The sequence below is a fragment of the Xyrauchen texanus genome, chromosome 12 (genome assembly GCF_025860055.1).
Source record: "Xyrauchen texanus isolate HMW12.3.18 chromosome 12, RBS_HiC_50CHRs, whole genome shotgun sequence".
NCBI lineage: Eukaryota > Metazoa > Chordata > Actinopteri > Cypriniformes > Catostomidae > Xyrauchen > Xyrauchen texanus.
In genome coordinates, this window is record NC_068287.1 from 39,333,000 (window position 1) to 39,359,071 (window position 26,072).

General features: G+C 37.4%; 2 protein-coding genes across 9 annotated transcripts in view; one reads left to right on the forward strand and one right to left on the reverse strand.

Moving 5' to 3' along the window:
- Nucleotides 1–26,072, reverse strand: part of LOC127652397 (protein shisa-9-like) — a 293,861-nt gene that overhangs the window by 105,552 nt on the left and 162,237 nt on the right. The gene's annotated exons all lie outside the window — the stretch shown is intronic.
- Nucleotides 1–26,072, forward strand: part of LOC127652392 (myocardin-related transcription factor A-like) — a 58,566-nt gene that overhangs the window by 3,949 nt on the left and 28,545 nt on the right. For 4 of the 8 annotated variants that reach the window (XM_052138503.1, XM_052138500.1, XM_052138506.1 and 1 more), the window contains exons 2-4: nt 1,162–1,224; nt 9,598–9,783; nt 21,301–21,366. In XM_052138503.1, coding sequence (XP_051994463.1) covers nt 9,612–9,783; nt 21,301–21,366 — 238 coding nt within the window. In that variant the 5' untranslated portion in view covers nt 1,162–1,224; nt 9,598–9,611. Of the gene's footprint in view, nt 1–953; nt 1,013–1,161; nt 1,225–9,597; nt 9,784–14,244; nt 14,385–20,667; nt 20,721–21,300; nt 21,367–26,072 lie in introns of those variants that run through there. The other 4 variants (XM_052138502.1, XM_052138504.1, XM_052138508.1 and 1 more) reach the window with 4 other exon arrangements.

A 26,072-nucleotide genomic window follows, 5' to 3' on the forward strand; every position in this document is an offset into this window, starting at 1 on the left:
TGTGGCTTACTGTGAGAAAGCTGGGTTCCTGTTTAAATGTACTGGATAAGCGGTGTACACTTTACTCTCGTATATGTGCAACTGGTCAGAAAGCAGCTTCACCGTAGCAACGTAAACCTTGCGACGCTTCTGTAAACAACAATCATGGCATCCGAGAAAGACTATGCTAGCTGAGGTAAGGGACATTCCTTCCATTTAAACTGGTGTGTATAAATGAGAATAGTTTACTGAGCACATGGATATGCTTGTTTTTCTCAACAAAAACATAACATGAGATACAATATAAACATGATAAGTATTATATGGCAAGTGTATAGTCATCCTGTACGTTAACTGCATCAGTCTACTTCATTAGCGGTTTCTTTTTCTTTGCTTTACATGAGCTTAAATGCTTTCATGAAATTGTTTTGTTGTTTTTTCACGCATTGCTTGTCCTGTGTTTACATTTTTATATATATTTAAACATGATATAAGATTGTTTTGAATACAATTTATCAGCTTGTTTTTTTTATGGTGATGCTAAACTTTATGACTAAAAAAATTATTTTACAATGTCTCTTTCTCATTAATTACCTTCATTTTAATAGAATATTCAAATATTCATTTATTACGATCTTAAAAATTCGAATACCAAATTATTGATGAATGCCTGTCTCTAATTTAAACATCGGTGCAGACCAGGTGCATTCCCTGATGGCAGTGGCCTCTTTCATCAGGATAATGCGCCCTACCACACTGCATGCATTGTTCGGGATTGGTTTGAGGAAAATGATGAAGAGTTTATGGTGTTGCCCTGGTCTCCAGATTCCCCAGATCTCAGTTCTATTGAGCATCTGTTGGATGTGTTGGACCAACTAGTCCGATCCATGGCGGCTCCACCTCGCAACTTGCATGACTTGAAGGATCTGCTGCTAACGTCTTGGTGCCATAATCGACAGCATTCCACAGATGCAACTCAGATTAACTTGTATGAACCTGGAACATTCCTAAAAGCAACTCTTCATTATTCCTTGTATGAGATCAATATCATCTTTCATAATCTTTATAAAAAGTTAAAGTCTGTCTGTATGTATGTAGCAATATGGGCTTGACTGCAGGCCTCTATTTGATGTTTACGTTTTCATTTGATAATCTCTTGCTCTTTCTTTTTTTTTTTTTCAGTTACTGCTGTCACACATCTGAAATGGAAACACTCAGGATCGTGTTGAACGGGAAATAAAACAGGTACACCAAATCACAGGCACCCACATATAAAAACATGTTTTCCCGTTCACATAAGGCTCATATTTATTTTGCTACTGTTCTGTTCTGTGCTGTACTGTTCACAAAACCCATATTCTCTGCAGTTCTTCTAATTGTAGGTAGTTCATTTGATGTAACATCATATTACTAAGAAAACCACATGTGTGTTAACTAAAGTAATATCTGCAGAGCAATGCTAGTGCCACACCCATGGGTGACCGTCTATAGCAGGGGTCGGCAACTTATTTGACATGGAGTGCCATTTTCTAATTTTCTGGTCAATAGCTGTGCCAACACCTTTATTTACAGGTTTAATTTATATTTTTAATAGACTCTTTTTTTTTGAACCACACAATGTGGGTTTATGCTTTCTCTTTTAATCGTTTAATGTAATTTTGATTGTGACTGGTTAATGAGGGTGAACCTGTATGCTGGTGTTTTCCTTATTACATGACATGTTGTTCTGAAAGCAAAAAGAAACAAATAATCACAGAATGTAGGCTGTCATCAAAGCAAAGTGGGCGTGTCACCCATTCAGTTGATGATAACACACCACATGATCATGAGGAAGGGTTACATCAAGATGTAGATTGGAATGCAGGTTTGGTCTAGTAGTCTACTCCTCTCTCGTCATTGCTGGCGTGCATGCCATAGGTTGCCGACCCCTTATCTATAGTCTAGTAGCAATGCAAAACGATCACAATATAGCTTTTAAAAATGTCTACATTCTTTCAATTAATATTGTCATTAAAGTGCATGTATAATTACATGAACCGTCACTGTTTAAAATAACGTGTACCATTTACAAGTATTTAAATTAATTTCATTTGTATAACAGCACTTGTTGAAGTGCTTCCATTCTTAAAGCGACAGTATGTTTACTGCCTCTTTAAGGATGGCAGTTCAACAAGTGCCCCAAATGTGTGATTTGCCATCCGTGCAATGTGATGTAGAGATTTTGATGTTTGACGGGTCATTTTAAATTATGATCACATGGACAGAAAACTATAGTTGCGTTCACACATACAGCCTTTTCCAGAAAATGACTTACAATTTCCAGTTTAGAGGTCAAGTGTGAACACAAACATTTTGAAAATACAAAAGTAAATTTTGCTTTGACAATTTTCCTTAATGTGAAGTTGTATTCCTTATTGATGTATGTGTGCACCTTTTGGTACATTTACCAGTAAAGTCAACCCATCGATTTTCCTGTAATTTACGTGGTTGCATGTGTTAACGGGGCAAATGTTGCAAATTTCTAAATATCGAATTTAGCCTCAACATGGTTCATCATTTGTTTCATTTGGCAATATTTAGAAAGTTCTATATATTGTCCCATCCCTAGAATATTGGTTTACGTGCAAAATGGAGTTCTGGCTGGCTGTGGAGCTCTGGATTCTGACTGTCAGTTGGCACTGTGGATAACTTGGTTGCGTACCAGGGTGTTGGCGTAGATGCATCTGTCATGGATTAGTCAGTTGCTGCTGTGCCGAGGCAATGGTCACTCAGTGTGGTATTCTGACCCAGTAACCTCATCTTTCAAGAAGTGTCTGGTCTTAAACTGTTGCCTTGCCTCTACCCCATATGCTTTGTAAATAGAAAAAACCTAATCATCTAACTGTATAAAGCGCATGCTGTTGAAGCCTTTCATACCGTCTGTGAGATTCCTCACAAAGGGAAAGATAGTTTGCATTTTCGTCCCAGATATAATCAAATGGACTGATAACAAATGCTAAAGAAATGACTGAAACCACAGTATAAAAGGCTAGTGCATTATTTAATGCCTTTTGAAATAATAAATTCATTTTTAGAAGAGTGTTGAAAGAGAAGTTTGTCTTTTTTCATATGTGTAATTCTGTATGACCGGTACAATGTCAAGAAAAAGTATTTGAACCGTTTAGAATTATCTGGTTTGTTTTGCATTAATTGGTCATAAAATATGATCTCATTTTCATCAGCCACAAGTAAAGACAAACAATTGTAATCCTTCATGTCTTTTTTGAACACATCCCATTAAACATTCACAGTGCTGTGGAAAAAGTAAATGAACCCTTGTATTTAATGACTGGTCGATCCTCCTTTGGCAGCAATAACCTTAACTAAGCATTTCCGCTGCGGATTAGACCTGCACAACTTTGAAAGGAATTTTTTGACCATTCTTCCTTTTGAGAACTACTTTATGTCAGCCATATTCTTAGAATGTTTGGTGTGAACAGCTTTCATGAGGTCATTCCACAGCGTCTCTATTGGGTTAAGGTCTGGACTCTGACTGGGCAACTCCAAAATGTGGAATTTCTTTTTTTGAAGCCATTCTGTAGTGGATTTACTTTGATGTTTAGGGTCATTGTCCTGCTGCATCACCCAACTTCTACTGAGCTTCAGCTGATGCACATCCTGCAGGATAATGTTAAGAGGGCTTGATATCTTGATAAGCCTTAAGCGATCCAGGCCCAGAAGCAGCAAAGCAGCCCCAAATCATGCGGCTCCCACTGTAACAGCCTGGAAATGCGAGATAGAAACGAATACTCAGACAACGATGTTTTCTCTCCGGTAGCTCCACCGAGAATGAGGCAAGCTCCCGCTTCCGACCTTGCTGACATAACTAATCAATCACAGATCAGTTTTCTCAAAATGACAAAACTAACAGATCTGAAATCTTTAACAGGTATAGCTTACATACAAATGTTCTCAAACAGTATTTACTATGTTATACATTTTAGAAACGTTTTATACATTCTTGAAAAGTCCCAACAGTTTAACAAGCTTTTAATAGATGTTTACATTTACTTTTATGAATTTACTGTACTCATGAATTGAATTATGATCCCTCTGATCTTTGATTCAACAATTAAAATTTTTTATAACAAATCACCCTATTACACCACCACCATACTTCACCATTGGGATGATGTTTTCATGTTGGTATACAGTGCCATTTTTACGCCATGCCGCATGTTCTTCCCAAACAATTCAACATTAGTTTCATCAGTCCACAAATCATTTTCCAAGTAGCGAGTGCCAAGGTGCTCTTTGGAAAACTTCAGGCACGCAGAAATGTTTTTGTACTTCCTTTTGCCTGTTTAATGCTTTCTGTTTTGTAGACTCATGAACAGAGATGTTAACCAGTTCCAATGATTAGCTGTCATGTTTTTTTTTTTTTTTTTTACCTAATTTATCATTCTGCAGTGTGTCCGTTGATTCATCTTGGCTGGATGGCCAATTCTAGGGAGAGTAGCCACAGTACTAAATCGTCTCCATTTATAGACAATTTGTCTACAACCCCTGGAATAAACTATGGAATCACCACACTTAGAGGATGTTCACCCAGTTTTTGACTTCGTAGCAAATAAACAAATCACAGATATGACACAAAACTATTTTTGTTTAATAGCTTAACATTCTGGCTTTGTGAAACATCCCTCAAACAAATTAAATTACATTATTTTAAGCAATGGCATATGTTTTTCCAGATCAAGTAGAGGATAAAAATACATAAAAAATTATGTATTTACCTTGTAATTTGCATTTCTAAAACAAATACCAGAACAAATCTAAAAATGCAAATTAGTCTGCAGATTAAAGAGAGCTCAAAGACCTTAACAAGCTGTTTACTTGGCTAATTGAAAGGAAACATGGCTCCAACAAGAGAGTTGTCAATTGAAACAATGGAAATGATTATAAAACTCCTTCAATAAGGAAATCCAACACTGAGTGTGGCAAAAGAAGTTGGTTGTTCCCAGTCAGCTGTGTCTAAAATTTGGTGCAAGTGTAAACAAAATGGCAAGGTTATAAAAGGAAAACATACGGTAGACCAAGGAGGTGTCAAGGCATCAGGACAGAAAACTCAATATGCCTTGAAAATAGAAAATGCACAACAAAACAAATGAAAAACAAATGGGTGGAAACAGGAGTCAATGTTTGTGACAGAACTGTAAGAAATCGGCTGAAAGAAATGGGAATTACATATAGAAGAGACAAACGAAAACCAGCACTAACACATAAACAGTTTGAATTTGATAAACAATTTAGTATGAGATATACACAAAAACAGAAGAAATCAGGATGGGGCAAATACTTTTTCACAGCACTGTATGTAGAAATAATATTAATCTTTAAAGTGATGGATGGTAAGTGATGTCAGTTAGTGCTGATTGTGCAATATGTTCCAGAACTTAAGCATCTGTTTCCCATTAAGGTCAATAAATCATATACATTTACTCTTGAGTGTATAGAGAGGTCTACATCTTCCATTTGTGACCAGTGTGTGTGTGCTTGACCTTGCACTCCGGATGTCAGTGTGCATGTTTTAAAGTTGAAAGTGCACTCCTATAGAGGACTTAACAGTTTTTAACTAAAACAATAACCACCCGAGGCTGTAGGTAACTTAATGTAGTTTGATGTGATACATTTCTTAATACTTATTCAAGAATAAGTCTGATGTGAATACTTGCTCCGTCTCCATTTGCATTCTGGGGCGCAAATTCTTCTTCACAACTATTTTCTTAATTTAAAAAGCTACGTATATTTTGTATTCCCAAAAAGACTAGTGTTCTTATCATGTTTTCTTAAACTGTCAATGTTTATAGCTAGATACCTTCTTATAATTTATCCTTGAATATCCTGTTTCACTCTGAACTGTTGCGGAAGTAAAACGGATTGCGAGTGGCATGTGCTAAAATCATTGTAACACACAATGTGGCTCGATGCTTTTATAAAACAGCAGCAACTGCTCATTGATAGGAAGACACCAATTTAATAATAATAATCATAAGCAGTTTTTCTGTCTAATCATTTAGTTAATTAGCCATTATTGCCAAGTAGCATAGCAGATTAGCACGTCAATATAGAATTAAACTGATGTGTGCTCACAGGTGGCAGGTTATTTGGCTATTTTACAACTCTTCAAACGCGTCTTGTCCAATCAGAATTTAAAGCCAAAGCTATCCATTTCAAAATGTTTGATAAGCTCTGTAACCAACTATAAAGCATTGAAAGCATTAACAGACAAACAGTATGCAGGATTAGGATGTTTGAGAGACCTGTGATCACTCTTCACAACACTTCTCATCTCACTCTCAGCACATTTCATTTACCAGAAATACGCACGCTATTCTTTTTAGTAGTACTACCCAGAAATGCTCCGTAAGCTAAACAAAGTGGAAGACAAATGAGGATATAAGAGAAACTTGGATGAGAATCCTTCCAGAGATGTAAACAAAATGTGTCAGTCATATTTTCTTTATTATGACATCACTCATCACCATGGCGATAGATTCCCGCACTGTTTTGTGCAGATGGCCTGATGAGTAGAAAATGTGTGGGTGAGTCACTGAGTTAGCACATGACTAAGCTGTTATCTGAAAAATGGACCTGCAGTTCTCTGTACTCAACCTGAAGAGGCCAAATTTGTTTTTGACAAAGGCTTCTTTCAAAAACCACTTCTCTTATTATGCAATAATACATTTAAAAAAATGTCAGACCCTCTGAGATTAAAGAAATAGTTCACTAAAAAATGAAACTCCTGCCATATTCACTCGTCCTCAATATCATTCCAAACCGGTTATATTTTCCATGGAACACAAAAGGAGACATTTGGATGAATTGTCATGCAGCTCTTTTCATACAGTTCAAACTCTTCTGGTCTGCTTCTCACATAAAGCTCTTATATGGCTTTAGATGTTTTATAAAATCTAGCGCACAATCTAGGGTGTAGATTTTGCTTGAGATTAGTTTTATGGTGCTTTTTCCCTTTTTGGAGCTTGACAGAAGTCTGTCTGCTTCATGAAATAAATAAGCAAGTATTTCCTTGCTCGGTATATTGGTCTATTGCTGCATTTTAGTGTTTTGTGCATTGGCGGTTTTCTTCAGTAAACTAGCTGATTTAACGGCGTTATTTCCTTGTTATTCAAAGCAAGGTAACATGAGGCACCAGTTATCTTTTTTTAAGTAAAGAATCTCTAAAGCAGGTTTTGTAACTTGAGCACAGTTCTCCAGAAAGCAAAGCCAAAACAGAGAAAGTTGAGAGATTTTTTTTTTTTTTGTTTGTTTCATTGAAATCAACTGAAATGGATAAATCGATGATGGATTGGTAAGGCTATTTCAAATAAAGTAATGAGCTATGAGGAAAACCACTCTGGGAACATTCCTTCACACACACTCATAGTGTGATGGTGCAGAGTATTTAAAATTCTCTATTTTTCTTAAGCAATGTTTTTCGCTACGACATTTCAGTATTCCCTATTATAGTGAAGAGAACCAAAAATGTAGTAATCAGGGTGGGAAATTAACTTTTTTGCCCACCAGACACTTATATTTTTTACTAGCCACTTTTTCCGGAATTCAAATTTATAAAAGAAAGTGCACTAGCATATTTTGAATTGCTTCAATCATTTTTTTAATTATTAATACAAAATTAATACATAATAAATCAATAAAAAGTGATGTGAAAAAAGTCACTTTAGTCTTCTTCAGAGTCATCATCATCTTCAGATGTCTCCCTCTCATCTTCAAGTTGGCTCTTCTTGGCTCCTCTTTCCATGAAAGCTCGATAATAAAGCAAATACAGATAGGGTTTGAGATGAAAAGTTTAACTGACACGCAATCGAGCTCCGGAGCACCCACGGTAGGCTATCGGCTCCTATCCTCGCGGCTGCTAAAACTATCGCTAAACTAAAAAAACGATAGCTATCTAGCCATCACAAAACACAACTTCAAGTTAGTAATTTAACGTTACTTACTTGCACATTCAAACGTAGTCTCGAAAAGGTCTGCCCTTTTTGCCGATCGCATGGACGTTTCTGAATAGAATTCTCATTCGGTCCAACTGCGCGGATTGCATAGAGCAGATAGCCTTTATTGCCACACTTTGCTCCTGGGGTCTCGTCTTCACCAGCTGTATGGCAGTGCACTTGATATGAGACTTGGATGACTCGTGCTCTTTTATTGACTCTATTTTAAGGTTAGTTGTTCCTCTAACGAACAAATTGTTTGCATTTTCGGACGACGCATAGGTTCGACAGTAAGTACAGTGCATGGACTATTCGACGGGAAGGTAGGCTAACCATTCCCTCGTTTTCCCTTCGTCATCAATGCACCACTTGTTCGAAAAGTACCTTCTCTTTTTATTTACTTCGCCCTCAACAGTTTGTACAGCTACTGCTGACTCCGCGGCGGGCCTCTTAACACCGGGTATATGTCGCCACATTTTTTTAATTTTCCTTTCGTCTGTACTGTATGTAGGCCTACCTCAGCTCAGCTGTATGTGTCACTGAAAACCAATCAAATTAGTTACTCGACAAAAGTGCATTATTGTTACTTAGCAACAGCATTCTTTGACAAAAGCTGTCCAATCCGTTACAAGGAATGTTTTAAGTAGTAACCAATAAATATATGTTTTACAATCTACCCGCCACTGTGGCTGGTATACAAGGCAAAGTCACGCGCCACTTTGAAAAAGTACCCGCCATTGGCTGGTGGCGGGTGCTAATTTCCCACCCTTAGTAATTGGTTGCTGTTTGCAATTTTTTTAACATGCACATTAGATCGCTATAAGTATGCATATTAATCTTCAGATTCTTCATTCTTTTTTCAAAAATTATAAATTGCACACAGACGGTGAAATGATATCTGCACATGATCTGAAATGGGGCTGAAACGATGTTATCGACAATGTCGACGATAAAAAAAATTGTCGACAAATCTTTTCGTTGTCGAATAGTCGTTTGCTGTCTTTTAACCTAACGTGAGATCACATGATCTAATCATGACATAGTTCACGGCTGACTGAGGAGAGGAAGAATTACACAGATCACAGTCCAGATGAACTCTACATTTTACAAACAGCTTCAGCTGATGTAGATCACAAAGTTTTAGGGAATTAAAATGCAAAAATACCAAATAAGTAAATAGAAAACTGTCAATACACAGCTTTATTAATAAGGGAATTTGTATATTTGTGAGTTAAAGATGGATTGAAATGAACAGAAACGTGGTCTTTGTTTTGTCTTGTTTTCCAAATATAAATATCTAAAACAAAGTACATTTACTTTTAGCAGCTATACTGAAAAAAATTCCAGTTTGTCTCCTTTAAAGAGATTAAAGTCATTAACAAAGTTAAAAAGATGCTGACGATTGCTTTTAATACTATATTCACATCTGATTTATTGCACCAACTTCACTTTTTGATTTTGTAATGCTTCCATCAGGATGGCATTATTTGGTGTAAAAAAACAATGTAACAAAACTTCTTGGTTAAACGAACGAATGTAATGTTACCTCCCACAGTTTTTTTTTAATGATGTTTTTGTGTTTGTTGTGTGTGAGAAGACTGTTACTGTAATTCTCTTTTTCCTTCAGGACTGTCTTTAACCATGGCAACAGTGGACATCCAGCAGGGGGAGGAGTCAAGTCTCTGCAGCACTGCCCCGACGGTAACCACAGGCACCGCCTCCAGTCCACAGAGCGAAGCGGTAACCAATGAGCTGCAAGAACTGTCCCTTCAGCGCGCCTCCAACTTACTTCCTATTCACAAGAGGAAGAATGGTGAGGTTTTTATTATGCAAAAGAGATTAGATTTAAAAATCAGTACAAAATGAGTACACAAAATTTAAAAACTACAATTACTCACTTGTTTAATTTAGATTTTTGTGTTAAACTTCATTTACGTTTAATATAGAATTGTATTTTCTACAGAAATATTGAATAGATTGCAGGTGTGTGGATATCGGCTACTTTGCACAACAACTTTAAACATGGCTCATTGGAATTTAGATCTTTAACTATCCAGTTTATAATTCAGCTTTAGTCACATTAGTCATATAAAAAAATCTTAAACTGATGGTCACTGTGACAAAAGAGCTCCAGCAAACACTCAGATGTGCGCACACACACACACACACACACACACACACACACACACACACACACACACACACACACACACACACACACAGACACATGCAGGCATCATGTTAGAATTTGTTTCCATGAGCTTAATGTTATGATCTGCAAAGGTGCACATGATGCATGTGATATGCGATAACATCTTTGATACATGGCTAAGCTGATTATCTGTGTTCTTTCTCATAGCGGAGACATGTAGCATATTGTGGCCGCCTCCTACCTAATAAAGGTTTCTAGGGTTGCTTGTTTGACTTGTAGCTTGTTATCTTTCTGTCTTTGTTTACGCAGGTACACACACGCTCAATAGCACAATCTCTGTGTCTTCAGGGAAATAGAGTTTCACTTTATGGGTGTGAAATTTATGAGCAGATCAGAAATGTATTTAAAGGACCTTAAAGGGATAGTTCACCCTAAAATGAAAATTCTGTCATGATTTATTCACCCTCATGTCGTTCCAAAAATGTTTGGAATTACATATAGATGAGTAAATCTTGACATTATTTTTAGGTGAACAATTCCTTTAAAAACCAGATGGAAGTGATGGGAAGAAAGAAGAAGGGTAGATGCAAGATGAGAATAAAAGAGAAAAAGATGAGGCAGAACTGAACACCATTAAACATTTGCAATTGTGTTGTTTGGAACTGGGCCTCACTGTTTTATGCACTGCATTATTTTTGGATGGTATCTGAACTCTGCTGCTACTCAGTGGATATTCTCAGTAATGCAGTGGAGTATTCTCTATATTTAGAGTTAGGAATGGTTTCATTGATGCTTGCTGGGTTCGAACCTACATCGTTTTGGTTACCAGTCCTGATCTTTAAAACTATGCCACACCTCTTATGTACAGAATCATTGTAATGTTTAGTGGCTAGTGTGATATATAGTGCCCATCAATGCCAGATATTCATTTCTTCTTTATTTTTTTATTTAAGAGCCATCATTTGCCCACAGGAATTAATTTCAGGGGAATTTTTCCCTTTATGAGGGACTATTTGTTTTATTAAAGACTACTATTTTCAAGGAAGCCTTTAATCGGATAGGCCTAGATTAAATATAATTAAATATGCATATAGAGTCAAAAATCAATAACAGATAAAAATAAATAAATATAATGAAATATATCAAATGTACATAGAATTGAATGTACATAGATAAATAGATAGAAAAACACAAGAAATAACTACAGGGGCATTTTTGACCCCCATATTTTAAATATGTGGGACATTTAGTCCTTTTCATTTTTTTTTTTTTTTTTTTGCCCCTTTCTGACCCTGGTGCCATGTGTATTTACATTACAGAAAGACAGAACTTGAATGTAAATGTGTGTGTGTGTGTGTGTGTGTGTGTGTGTGTGTGTGTGTGTGTGTGTGTGTGTGTGTGTGTGTGTGTGTGTGTGTGTGTGAGAGCATGTATTTATCACTTTGTGGGGACCAAATGTCCCCACAAGGATAGTAAATCATACTAAATTATGTTTTTTGAAAATGTAAAAATGCAGAAAGTTTTCTGTTAGGTTTAGGATAGAATATAAAGTTTGTACAGTATAAAACCCATTATGTCTATGGAGTGTGTGTGTGTGTGTGTTACCATGCAGTTCCCAGATGGGATACTAATAATACGTCTCTGTGTTAAAACTCATAACTTTTTGTTTAATGGACAGGAGTTAGTTTGCATATATATTCATATGTGACTAAGTTCAACTCCCGAACACATTCATTCACAAACAAAGCAATGCTTGCGGTATGTAAGTCAAATACACATTTTTTTTTTGCTTCCCTCATGCATTTTTCAGTCTAGTTTAATTTCTTTCAGCCTGTCTTTATATGGAAATTAGTTTTCTCGTTACCCCTGTTCAACACAGTCTCTTAAGTGCTAAGTTTATCTATAAACGTACACATCTAATGACATGGTTTCTCTCCTCCTCAAATATTTTACACCCTCACACTTCAGCATGTAAAACAGGAAAGAGTATTTGGCACGTGTGATAAGAACAGCTCCCTGAGACACCTGCTGAATGGAGTGATTTTACAACTGTAGCTGTCAAACACACTTTTTACATATTTCCATAAGATTCAGCACAGATCTTTATATTATTAATACCAGGCAATTGTGAGTATGTCTATATGGTTGCCAGAAAGCACATTTTGTCAAGTTATATTTCTGTTATTTTCTATGTTGTTAACTGTACGCTATATTTAACTTTCTCTGTGCAAGCCGTTGTCATCCAGAAGCGAGTGTATACTGTACTTTGGGCACAAAATTGTGCAGAGAAGTGAGCTAAATCTGACACAACTTCTTTTAGGGACTTCCAGGGATGTTCTTTAAAGGAAAAAAATTATAATAATCACAATTTAAAAAAAAAAACTTTTTACTGTAAACAAAGATTTCCTGGGGGGTAGCATTTGTATGATGATTAAGGCTATGGTGAAAGGCTCAGATATTAATGACTTCAACAAATGTATTTAAAACAAAATTTCCCCTGGCGTAAGTCCCCATCTGACGGCCTGAAGAATGTAGTTTGCGACCATCAGATCGTGCCGAGCGAAGATGGCAGGGGCGAGGAGCCTACCCCTCGCAGACTGGGACCAAGCTTGTGGCGGTGGAGGTCACGTGCAACGAATCACACCGGTGATGCTGGGATGAAGGTTTAATATATGATCTGTAGAACGAAAGTGGCAATGCTATTGCATGACATACATTAATGACTGAATGACGTGGCTGATTCTTCCCGGTGGAATTATCGCTTATGCGTCCATTGGTATATTTTTTTCTGCACTCTGTTCTATCTTGCTCTCCTTTCAAAGTGTATGCTTTAGCAAGTCTGGGATTCTTCGATTTTGATTCATAGGGAATCAAGAATCGACTCCAAAGCTTGGAATCGACTCCACTCAGGACTGTTTTGTTTTTTAACTCGACCACTGAAGTTCTTCAAAATACAACGACATCTGCTCAGCAAACTTTTTCTCAAATTCATTCAGTGGAATTGAAGCACTGTGCATTGGGATGAGCATATTTACCCATATTTGTTTTTAGAATAGACCTATTAATAAAAATGTACACAATATTTTGCCAGATTCTGCTGTTTATTATGAGATTTAGCTTTACCTCCCATTTTTTGGGGAATCTGAAAATAATTGAGAAAATTGTGTCTGGAATTGTCTCGTGGAAGTGAATACGAAACCAGGAATCGGAGTGGATTTACAAACAATTTTGGAATCGAACAGCCCTATATCACAAACAATAAAAACATGCAGTTCTGAAATACAGTAGGGATCATTTGAGTTGAGACAAGAGGTCAGTGTTTGACATTTTGAACTTCTATTAGTCACGCATCATCTCATCATCCAGATTCGCCGTTCAGAGTTCATAAAGTGTGTAAATTGTTAGTAAAAATATTCTAATGTCTCATTGAATTCAGTGAACAATTTACACACACATGTGTACTGCCTTTGTTTCATGAATAAGGCCCATTGTGTCTATGAGTGGACCTCACTAGTATAGCTTCAGAGGTGTGTGTGTGTGTGTGTGTGTGTGTGTGTGTGTGTGTGTGTGTGTGTGTGTGTGTGTGTGTGTGTCTGTCATTCTGTCAGTATTGAGAGGTCAGTAAGTCCAGTGTGGACTGCTTTATTAAAACACACACTACTCAGTAGAAAGTGTGTGTGTGCTGAATGAGTGACTAGAGGAACAGCTGCAGTTGCTCGCTGGAGCAGCAGTAGTGTCACACACACACACATGCACCCACCTTTCCCTCTGGATAACTTCAGTGTCCATGCTGCTACTGTAACAGCAGGAAGCTCAGAATCTTTGATGTGGCTTTTGTTTCTTCTCGTCAGATATCTCCATTCTTATTTTGTATTTATTTCATTTCCACCATCTCCTACTTTTTAATTTGTCTTTTATTTGGATATGCAGCAGCTTGGAGGACTTCTTGGACTTTTAAACGACTGACACAGATGAAATATGAAAGACAATCATAGCCTAAGACTTTGAGACATGCTGAATGCATCTTTGAGTTAAAAACTTTGAAGGGAAAGCAGTGAAGCTCTTTTTTTTTTTTTTTTTTTTTTTTTTTTTGCTGCAGAAAGATTTATTTACCTTCAAAATTCTGATCAGTATGCCGGACACCAACTCATGCATCCATGTTGGCCCCGCCCGTTTTGTACCTCTTCCAGTCAGCCGTGGCATGGAGAAACAAGCCACCCGATTGGACCGTGTGCGGCGTGCTTGCATCAGTCTGAGAGAAGGTGTGGAGTCGTGTCGCATGCATGTGTGCAGACAAACACACTTTTCTGTGGTGTTTGCTAAAGCAAGCATGACTAAAACTGAGCATAACTGTTGCTCATGCTTAAGGTTAGGGCTTTGAACAAACCCCTAACAAAAAGTAGTAAATATTGGTGATCATCCCACACAGTTTGTGATAGACATTGATACTGTACCTAGCTCTATATCCTGTAATGAAGAATCGTCACACATGCACATGGTTGAACTGTGGGTTTCCATTTACTGCAGGTTGCAATTTGAGATCTAAGACTTAATTTACATTAAGGATCCTCAATAACTCAGGAGCAGCAGAGGTCTGCCACACATATTGAGTGTCAGGTACTCTATGTACTGTGAAGACACAAATAGAAACGTAAAGAGAACACGCTACAGAGAGAGAGCATTAGAAATTGACCATAATTCTTGTAACCATATAGTTTATTGTTAACACAGGTAAAACCATAGTTGGTCCTGTGTTTAGATAATTTACGTTTATCTATGCATTTGACAAACACTTTCCTCTAAATTGACTTACAGTGCATTCTAGATTTATGTTTTATCAGTGTGTGTATCCCAGGAAAGTGAACCTATGACCTTGGCATTGCTAGTGCCTGCTCTAGAGGTCTGTCGGTCCCGAGAACCCGACGGGTTCTGGTCACTTTTTCAAGTAGGACTTCGGGTTCGGGTTTGTAACCAATGAAAGATTAACAGGTCTACCAAACTTTTTTCACCCACGTGCTTTCAATCACAGACACGTGAAAGGATGAGTTAGGGGCCGTTCACACCAAACGTGTTATTGCATTCGTCTGTTATATTCTCCCGATGTTTTCCTATGTGAACACATGCTGGACGATGTCTTTGACTGTTGCACCATGTCTCACTGTTTCTTCAGCATCTCGCGCAGGGCCGACACTTTTTAAACACTATGTCAAGTTAAAAATAACTTCCAATTTTTAAATACGCATGTCGAGACACCTGTGCAATTTTCCCTTCTTTGCGCTTCGTCTAGATTGTGACACCTGCGCTAAAAATAAAGATTCAATGTTCTGAACAATTTCTGGCTGTAAAGAGGGGACTGTTGCATTGTTTCATATTATTCCACATTGTTTGGCACCAAGCAATGTTTCAGCACATAAATGGTAAGTCAATGCTTTTTTCTGTTCTGCTCTAGCAACAGTACTTGCTAGGAGAAGAAAACAAAGATTGGGAGCAGGTTCGGGCTTATAATGTGATGGTATCATTCGGGCCTGGTAGGGATGGGCCACATGGTCTCTGGTGCGGGTCGGGTTTCATTTTAAGGCCCTTGCAGACCTCTAACGTGCTCTACCATTTGAACTACAAGAAGGTATTTGTCATGACAAATAAGCGCATTTAGAAACAATTTCTAAATTTGACATAGTTGCCTTCACTCCCCCAATAGATTTAGTATGAATCTACAACATTTCAGCCAAAATACCATAGGTCACAAGGCAGCTATGTTTGTAATGTTTCCAGCAGCTATTTTATGTCTTTATTAGATACAAGCAGCATAAAAGTACAGCTCCAATCTACTTGAATGGGGAAAGACCAACATCTCCAAAACGAATAGTCAAGATTACAATCCATTGTAAGAGTATATTTTAACTCGGCAATAAAATCGAACAACAATGGTGTCATAAATTGTGCTTCAGATCGCTGCAAACTATATAAAAGCTATTTCTCATGCTAGTCCTATTGCGCATGCTCATTCTTGATTTACATTTATTCATTTGGCAGATGCTTTTATCCAAAGTGACTTACAAAAGAGGAATATATTATAAGCTAATTATCTTATGGAGGCAGTAGTACGAAAAGTGACATATTACAAGTTTCACTAGCATCAGAATAGTGTTCAAAACAGATTAAAGTTCAACAAAAACTTTTTTTTTGTGACTGGTTAAGTGTTCATGGAAAAGATGTGTTTTTATAAATTTTTTGAAGACAGAAAGTGAGTCCGCTTCAGGGATGTTGGGAAGGTCATTCTACCAACGTGGTACGATGAAGCCGAAAGTTCAGGAAAGTGTTTTTGTGCCTATTTGTGTTGGTGCCTATTTGTGTTAGTGCAACAAGGCGACATTCCTTAGCTGACCGCAGGCTTCAGGTGGGAACATAGCTCTCCAGAAATTATTTTAGGTATGCTGGAGCAGACCCAGTGATTGTTCTGTATGCCAGCATCAGAGCCTTGAATTTGATAAGTGCAGCAGCCAGTGAAGAGAGACATGGAGTGGTGTAATATGCGCTCTCTTTGGTTCATTAAAGATCAGACGTGCTGCTGCATTCTGGATCATTTGCAGGGGTCTAATTGTGCATGCTGGGAGGGCTGCAATTAGAGCATTACAGTAGTCCAGTCTAGTTATGACAAGTGACTGAACAAGAAGTGTGTTGCATGTTCAGAGAGGAAGGGTCTTATCTTCATGATATTGTAGATTGTAAATATACATGATTGTGCTGTCTTTGAGATCTGTTCTGTGAAATTTAGTTGGTTATCAATGGTTACCCCTAGATTTCTGACCGTTTTGGAAGGCGAAACTGTAGTTGAACCCAGCTGCGTGGTGATGTTGTGTTCAACCGCAGAGTTGGCTGGAAAGACAAGGAGTTCGGTCTTTGCTGGGTTAAGTTGTAGGTGGTGTTCCTTCATTCAGGCCAAGATGTGTGCCAAACAGGCAGAGATTCGAGCGGTCACTCTGGTTTCGTTGGGCTGGAAAGACCAGTAGAGCTGTATGTCATCGGCATAGCAGTGGTAAGAGAAACCATGTGTCTGAATGATGGATCCCAGTGATGTTGTGTGTATATAGAGAGGAGAAGTGGTCCAAGCACTGAATCCTGAGGTACCCCAGTAAGTAGCTGATGTGACTTGGACACCTCACTTCTCCAGGCTACCTTGAAGGACCTACCTGAGTGATAGTAATTAAACCAGTCAAGTAAAGTTCCTGTGATGCCAAGAGAAGAGAAGGTGGAGAGTGGTTTATCCCATGGTTTAAATATTTTACTTTGTGCTGGACACGCCTTAATGCTACTTAGCATAACAAAGCTAGTCACGTGGTCAAATGAAACGAGTAGCTATTAGAAGATGTGTAAATTATGGCCATGAAGGGTCAAATACTCAACAATACTCAAATAGGCTGTGGCATTGATTGGTATTAATGGGCCCAAAGTGTGACAAAGAAAACATTCCCCACACCATAACACCGCCTCCACCAGCCTGGACTTTTGATAGAAGTCAGGTTGTGTCCATGGATTCTTGCTGTTGGCACCATATTCTGACCCTACAATCTGTGTGACTCAGCCGAAATAGAGGTTCATCAGACCAGGCTATGTTTTTCCAGTCTTCTACTGTCCAGTTTTGTGAGCCTGTGCCCACTGCAGCCTCGTCTTTCTGTTCTTGGCTGAAAGAATTGGAACCCAACATGGTCTTCTGCTGTTGCAGTCCATCTGCATCAAGGTTCGACATGTTGTGCATTCTGAGATGCCTTTCTGCTCAGTACAGAGGGATCATCTGAGTTACCTTGGCCTTTCTGTCAGCTTGAACCAGTCTGGTCATTCTCTGTCAACCTCTCACATCAACAAGGTGTTTCCATCCGCAGAACTGCTGCTCACTGGTTTTTACAATGTTTTATGAAATGGATAAAGTGACTCTTTAAGCTTTAGTATATTCAAACACATTAGCATTTTAAAATTAGAAATATTACAATTACAAGTTTTAAATGAGTTGAAATCTATTTAAAATCAAATCGAAGAACCTGATCAATTTTAGCACATTACATGTGATGGGAATCATTGTTTACAAGACTGTAATCATTGTTGGAGCTGTGGCCTTGTTGTTTATGCACATACTCTAGAAATATCGAGCTGTAGGTTTGAATCCGACCTGTGGCATTCACCCTTTTTATATACTCTCATTCATCCTCTTTTCTGAAGGAAATATGACCAAATAAGCCAATAAAATAAACCAATAAAAATAAGCAACCATTACAAGAAAAAATGTTGATGGCAGTGATTCTTATGGTGTGAAAATGGTGCTGTAGTTGGTGACAAACGCTAATCACAAAAGCACATTATTACTAATCTCAAAGCCGTGTTTTAGGACTTGGCAGATGTTGTTGAGGGCTTGAACTTGTCCGTACATTTATATTTATTAACAGAGGGCCTTCACACCTGTTCACATGCTGTTTGTGATGTGGAATTTAGCCAGCGTAGCACCTGTTGTGCAGCTAAATTGTGATTTGGTATTAGGTCATCTTAGCAGCTGTTGGGACGCTAAATTGTGATCTAACATGAGGTCACTGGAGATACTAATAGAAGTTGATATGGAGATACCTTGCAGGAGGCTTGTGGTAATGTTTTAGGAGAACACCACATCATCCACACTGTTGTGGCAAGTGCTGTCTTTGTCACCATCAGAGATCTGAACAGTGAACGAAGCACAATTAAACAATAAAGTGATGTGGGTTCTAAATATACCATACAGTGTCACCATTCAGTGCCCTTTAATTTTTTAAACCCTCCCCTCCAACCACCTGTTGTCATTTCACAAAATATTTCTTACAAAAATGTATTATGGTTTTACTATGGGGAAAAAAACCTGATACTTGTTACTGTTCAGAGACCATATACACTCACTGATCACTTTATTAGGAACACCTGTACACCTACTTATTCATACGGTTATCTAATTACCCAATCGTGGGGCAGCAGTGCAGTGCATAAAATCATCCAGATACGGGTTAGGAGCTTCAGTTAATGTTCACAAATTTGATTTCAGTGATTTGGACAATGGCATGATTGTTGGTGCCAGACGGGCTGTTTTGAGTAGTTCTCTAACTGCTGATCTCCTGGGATTTTCAAGCACAACAGTTTCTAGAGTTTAATCAGAATGATGCCAAAAACAAACAAAAAATATCCAGTGAGCGGCAGTTCTGCAGATGGAAATTACTTGTTGATGAGAGAGGTTAACGGAGAATGGCCAGACTGGTTTGAGCTGACAGAAAGGCTGCGGTAACTCCAATAACAACTCCGTACAATTGTAGTGAGCAGAATAGCATCTCTGAATGCACAACACATCAAAGGCAGATGGGCTACAGCAGCAGAAGACCACATCGGGCACTTTATTAGGACCATAGTTTTCCTAATCTTAGTGCGTGTATGTTCTGTTTGAATGATGTTAACAGGATAACACATATAATATAACTTTCTGTATCTTTTATTGTTGACATCAATAACAAAAATGTTACCTTAAACATGCCCTTAACCTTGGAAAAACATGACCAAAATCATGCACGATAAAAGAAAATGCTGCCCATGCTACATTTAATACAGAATATGTTTTTTACTATGTTGGGTCGCCAATTGATGTCCGATGTTAAATCCGAGTCCCAAAGCAAACCCAGTTTAGAACCGCTGCTCTATGCTACCACATTGTTAATGGTAACACCAGGGAGCAAAAAGTGTCAATGTCAGATGCAACAACCTAAACCACAGCACGATTAGGCTTGATTTAGCCTCATATCAGGTTATTAATCTAACTTAGAGGAGGCTGTTGCCCTTGTGGTTGGGTGTAGTTGCATGTATGTTACATGTACTGCTTGGTTTTGCTTTCTTGAATAAACTTTCAGAGATGGGATAAGAAAATACAAATTGGCTCCAATGAGATGCTTTACGATTTAATGAACCAGAGATGTTTAGAATCATGTCTGGTATTCCTTTAAAATGGGGTTAAACGGCCGCTTGGTGTTTAAAAATGCCTTCCTGGTGGACAATCAGAGTTCGGATGATGATTTTGTAATTTTTGTGATGATTTACTTTCCAAACCTGTATGACTCTCTCTCCTCCGTGGAACACTAAAAGATATGTTTGGCTAAATTTTAAGGACTGACAGCCTCTCTTACATTTTTATGGGTGAAAGATGCAATGGAATATTGACTGAGACTAATATACTGCCTAATGTCTTTTGTGTTCAAAGTAAGTTATTTTTGATAGGTTTGGATTGGAACACCACGAGAGTGAGCAAATGATGACAGTAGTTTCATTATTGGGTCAACTTTAATTTTTATCGCAGTTTTGTTTCAAACACTGTTCATGGCAGTTGCGCATCGACATGAAATTGACACTATGTCTTCCTGTGGTATTCTGTGGAAATATCTCAAACTCTTGCTTCTGTTTTAAAATAAATGCTGAAACAGGAAGAGGAAGTATGTTGTACATAGTCTGTACTCTCTCCTCTGAACCTAATAAACTCTCTACTGGCTGTCAGGAAGAGCTTGTTCGAGAGGAGGATGAAGGAGATAGATCTAACTGCTAGTCGGGTATTTACTCACTTATGTGTCTTATATCGTGGTATATTTTCTTTATATGGTGTATAGGGTGCTTTATTCTGAATACATGAATATCAAGCAGCACTACGATAGCAATGTACTACTTTGAAGCCTTGTGTACAGAATGCTGTTGACCTGTTTTGACTGTTTTCATTGCAAAAGACTTGACAAAGAATTTGCATCTATTGCACTAGCATTTTATGTAATCTTTTGCTACGTACCTACACGATATAAAGTATTTTGTGATTTGAGCATGTACAGTATATATATAATTTTTGTATTTGGGCACTTTTGAATTGCGCACAATTGACGATACTGCTTTTTTGCACTTAAATTGACAGTTTATTGTTCAATCAATCAATCAATCAATCAATCAATCAATCAATCAATCAATCAATCTGCAGTATCACTGAATGCCAGTCCAAAGAATTTGTGCATTGAATGAATTGGAGTATTTTGAAGCTCAGCATGGATCCTCTTTGCCTATTCTTTAATGAGTCGATTGAATATTCATTTTAATGTTTATTTGCATTCTTTATAATTAACTGTGTCTCTAACTCGCTTGTTTTAGTGCTCCAACTCAAACTTCAGCAGAGGCGGACTCGAGAAGAGCTGGTTAACCAGGGGATCATGCCACGTAAGAACCATTCACACTCTTCTACTAGAAGTTAATAATAAGCTTTCTTTACTTGGCAGTAAAGTTCTAACTGTGGTTGAAGGTTCTACTCACGTTGATGTCATAATGTTGATTGCTACAAACATGTATTTAGAAAAATGCAGGGACTGTAAGGCACTTACAATGGAAGTGAATGGGGCCAGTCGATAGACAATAAAGTACACACAGTTTCAAAAGTATATCCACAAGATGTTAACATTATATGTATTAACATGATTTAAGTTTCATAAAATGAGGGTTTTACCATTTTACCACAAAATTTACCATATTATAGGGTTTACTGTGACTGTATGATATCATGACAACAAAGTTGTAATATTGGATATAATTTTCCACAGATATGGTTACTAAGTTATTTTATCACATTAAAATCAAGTTAGCATGTACAAACCCAATTCCAAAAAAGTTGGGACAGTATGAAAAATGCTAATAAAACAAAAATGAGTGATTTGTTTACCACTATGAAACATCACCATTTCTTCTAATAACATGTAATGTTTCAGACTGCTCCCATAATATCTCCAAGCATCTGTGATCCAATTTGTACCCAATATGCTGATTTCATTTGGTAAGCGTAAGAAAGAGTCCTACTCACTTCCTTTGCTTTGAAAGTGAGTTTTCACTGAGCTGCGTCAAAGATTAGCCCATTCATATCATACCAAATTTTTTTTGAGCTTAACTGTTGGTTCATTCGAGTTAAAGCAGCAGTCTGAGTTATCACCCACACATGTTTGGACGAGCTGTGTTTGAGGACAAAACTTCAAAGGAGTTTAGCACTCACGAATGTTAAATTGAGTGGTGGCTGAGACTAACATTCCACTTAAAATCTTCTTTATAAATGAAGTCAGAATTTTCATTGGTGGGTTTTTCTTTTTGTATATTGATTGTGCAACTTGGCCTTTTATTATGTAACTGGACCTTTGAGGAAGCGGGGCAATACAGTAGCTGAACCACCAAATACTTGCCAAGCATTTATATCTCACTTAGAGAAAAGTGGAAACAAAGAGTTTAAACTTTGTGACCGTTCTCTTTAGTAAGTTTATGTAATGTTTCAGACTGCTCCCATAATATCTCCAAGCACCTGTGATCCAGTTTGTACCCAGTGTCTGCTGATATCAGCATCTGGCTTTGGCACACTGGCTGGCTCATAAACACGGAGCACAAATATATCCTTGATTGATTTTCTAGAACTTAATGGAATGACCATTATATTGATTTTATAGGAAAGTGAGGAAGCAATTGCTGGTTTCCTTGCTAGTCAACTCTACATCTTCCATAATTTGGGGTATTTGTTATAATGGATATAGAAGTTACTGTTAACGGTTCATTTGTTTTGATTACCACACATAAAGTATCACTACTGCCTGACTTTCTCACTGACAAGAAATAGAATTGGACACTCTGAGAAATTACACCTGTCTCTGTAAACAGCAAAAATGTGCGTGTGTGTTAGCCAATCAGAAAACTTGGGGCAGCTCTCTACCTATGGTGCAAGTTTGGGGCAGGACTGCCCGTTTTTCCAACCAATGGCAAACAAGGGAAGTGTTTGGGAAACATTTTGGAAAGATTGTTAATTTTGAAATTTTGTTTGGTGAAAATTACACACTTTAGATTTAAAATTCAAGAATTAGCATTTAATAATCTAAAATTACAGATGAATGAAGGTTTTCGTCTTGCCATTTATGCACCAAGATTTGACCAGATTCCTTGACTCTTTTAAATTTATTGTACACTGTATAGGGTGAAATGCCCCAAATCCTTTCAATTTGTCTTTGGGGAACATTGTTTTCAAAGTGCTGGATTATTTGTTGAAGCATCTGTTGGTAAATTGACAAGTCTTGAACGATCCTTGCTCGTGAAGGTCTAGGCTGTTTTTGGAGGTTCCTTATGCAGTATACAGTATTATGACACAATTGCCTCACCTGATTAGCATCTGTTTCACATCGCCTTATTTCAACTCGTCAAATTATTAGTCTTAAATTGCCCATGTCTTTGACATGCCCAAAAGGGAGCATGTCAAATCATCTGATTTGAAATCACTGTACATTCTCAAAAAAACTTTCTTAAGGTAAACATCATATAATGTATAGTTGTAGTGCATATGTAGTGTAGTGAATATAATTTTCAAATCACTCATTTTTGTTTTATTGTCATTTTTCATACTGTCCAAACTTTTTTGGAATTGAGGTTATATAACGTTTACATCTTTTGACTACACTTTTGAAACCATGTGTATTTTAACATTTATGGACTGGCCCCATTAACTTCCATTGTAAGATATTTACTGTAACTGTGCATTTAGCTTATTTAAATTAACAAGGAATGATTCGAAACTATTTTAGATGACAATGAACATTGTGGCACAAATGCTGTCGATTTAACGTAACTTGTATTGAACACGGAACATCCCTTTAAGTTCCACTGCGGATTTGTGGATCCCTTAATTTCTGTTCTACTATGTCAAATTTATGCTTTGCATTTTAAATGTAGTACATCCCAATTGTTTCTTAAATCCATTAATGATATTTTGAAAATATGTTGTTCTTCCCTTGCTCAAATATGTTTGTCTTCATCCTCATGTGAATCTGGGTGAATTATAGTTGTCTTGTGGTTAACGTTAGCACATTTAGCTAGTCTCTCTCATCCTGCCTAATATGCTGATTTCGTTTGGTAAGCGTAAGAAAGAGTCCTACTCACTTCCTTTGCTTTGAAAGTGAGTTTTCACTGAGCTGCGTCAAAGATTAGCCCATTCATATCATACCAAATTTTTTTTGAGCTTAACTGTTGGTTCATTCGAGTTAAAGCAGCAGTCTGAGTTATCACCCACACATGTTTGGACGAGCTGTGTTTGAGGACAAAACTTCAAAGGAGTTTAGCACTCACGAATGTTAAATTGAGTGGTGGCTGAGACTAACATTCCACTTAAAATCTTCTTTATAAATGAAGTCAGAATTTTCATTGGTGGGTTTTTCTTTTTGTATATTGATTGTGCAACTTGGCCTTTTATTATGTAACTGGACCTTTGAGGAAACGGGGCAATACAGTAGCTGAACCACCAAATACTTGCCAAGCATTTATATCTCACTTAGAGAAAAGTGGAAGCAAAGAGTTTAAACTTTGTGACCGTTCTCTTTAGTAAGTTTATGTAATGTTTCAGACTGCTCCCATAATATCTCCAAGCACCTGTGATCCAATTTGTACCCAGTGTCTGCTGATATCAGCATCTGGCTTTGGCACACTGGCTGGCTCATAAACACGGAGCACAAATATATCCTTGATTGATTTTCTAGAACTTAATGGAATGACCATTATATTGATTTTATAGGAAAGTGAGGAAGCAATTGCTGGTTTCCTTGCTAGTCAACTCTACAACTTCCATAATTTGGGGTATTTGTTATAATGGATATAGAAGTTACTGTTAACGGTTCATTTGTTTTGATTACCACACATAAAGTATCACTACTGCCTGACTTTCTCACTGACAAGAAATAGAATTGGACACTCTGAGAAATTACACCTGTCTCTGTAAACAGCAAAAATGTGCGTGTGTGTTAGCCAATCAGATATCTTGGAGGCAGCTCTCTACCTATGGTGCAAGTTTGGAGCAGGACTACCTGTTTTCCAACCAATGGCAAACAAGGGAAGTGTTTGGGAAACCTTTTTGGAAAGTTTGTTATTTTTGCAATTTTGTTTGGTGCCATTAGTGGCATAGAAATTACACACACTTTAGCTTTAAAATTCAAGAATTACCATTTAATAATCTTAAAGCAATAATTGCTATTTTACAAACTTGCAGAACATTAGCTTCCCTGCTAAGACACACTAGTCTAAGATAAAGATATTTTGTGCAAAGGCCAAATAGAGTTTTTGCTCTTGCTCAAAGTGAATGCATGGCTGACCATGCACTTCATTTGGGTGGGTAAAACACAATATACAAACATAGATTAACCAGAGACCAGGTGATAAATGGTTTATTGAAATGTATGTCATGTTTGCCATTATAGCTGTTAGGCAAAGGTCCGGCTTATGCTATTTTTATGAAAGCTAGTTGCTGTCCATTTGGTTTCCAAAAGCCATTTGGTTATATGGAGGTCTAACTAGAAACATTGAAGAGAGAATAAAGTTGAAAGGGGCTGTCCAGGATACAAATAAACAGTATGACAGCAGATAGCAACCTGAGGGGATCTTTACAGCACTCGCCCAATAACTGTCTGCTTCTAAAAAAGGAACCAAAGGGAAAGATAAGCCACCAGCAATTCTGCAATACAAAAACACCCAGAGATTCAGAGTGTCACTACAAATATCTGCTTTTTATATTCATGAGTCCCACTTTCACTGTCTTCTTCCTGTGTAGTTGACATAAACTTCCTGTCAACTCAAATGCACTCTCTTTCTCTCTCTTACTCAGTCTCACATGCATACACACACATGTTGTGTATCTTCCCTGAATGCTCTTACTTGTGTGTGGATTCTGTTTTGTTTATGTTAGTCTTGTTGGTCACTGTGAAGCAGTGAAGCCCTCACTTTTTACATAAAAGACAACCCCGCCTGGATGAACTTATATATACATTATATATATATATATATATATATATATATATATATATATATATATATATATATATATATATATATATATATATATATATACACTCACCTAAAGGATT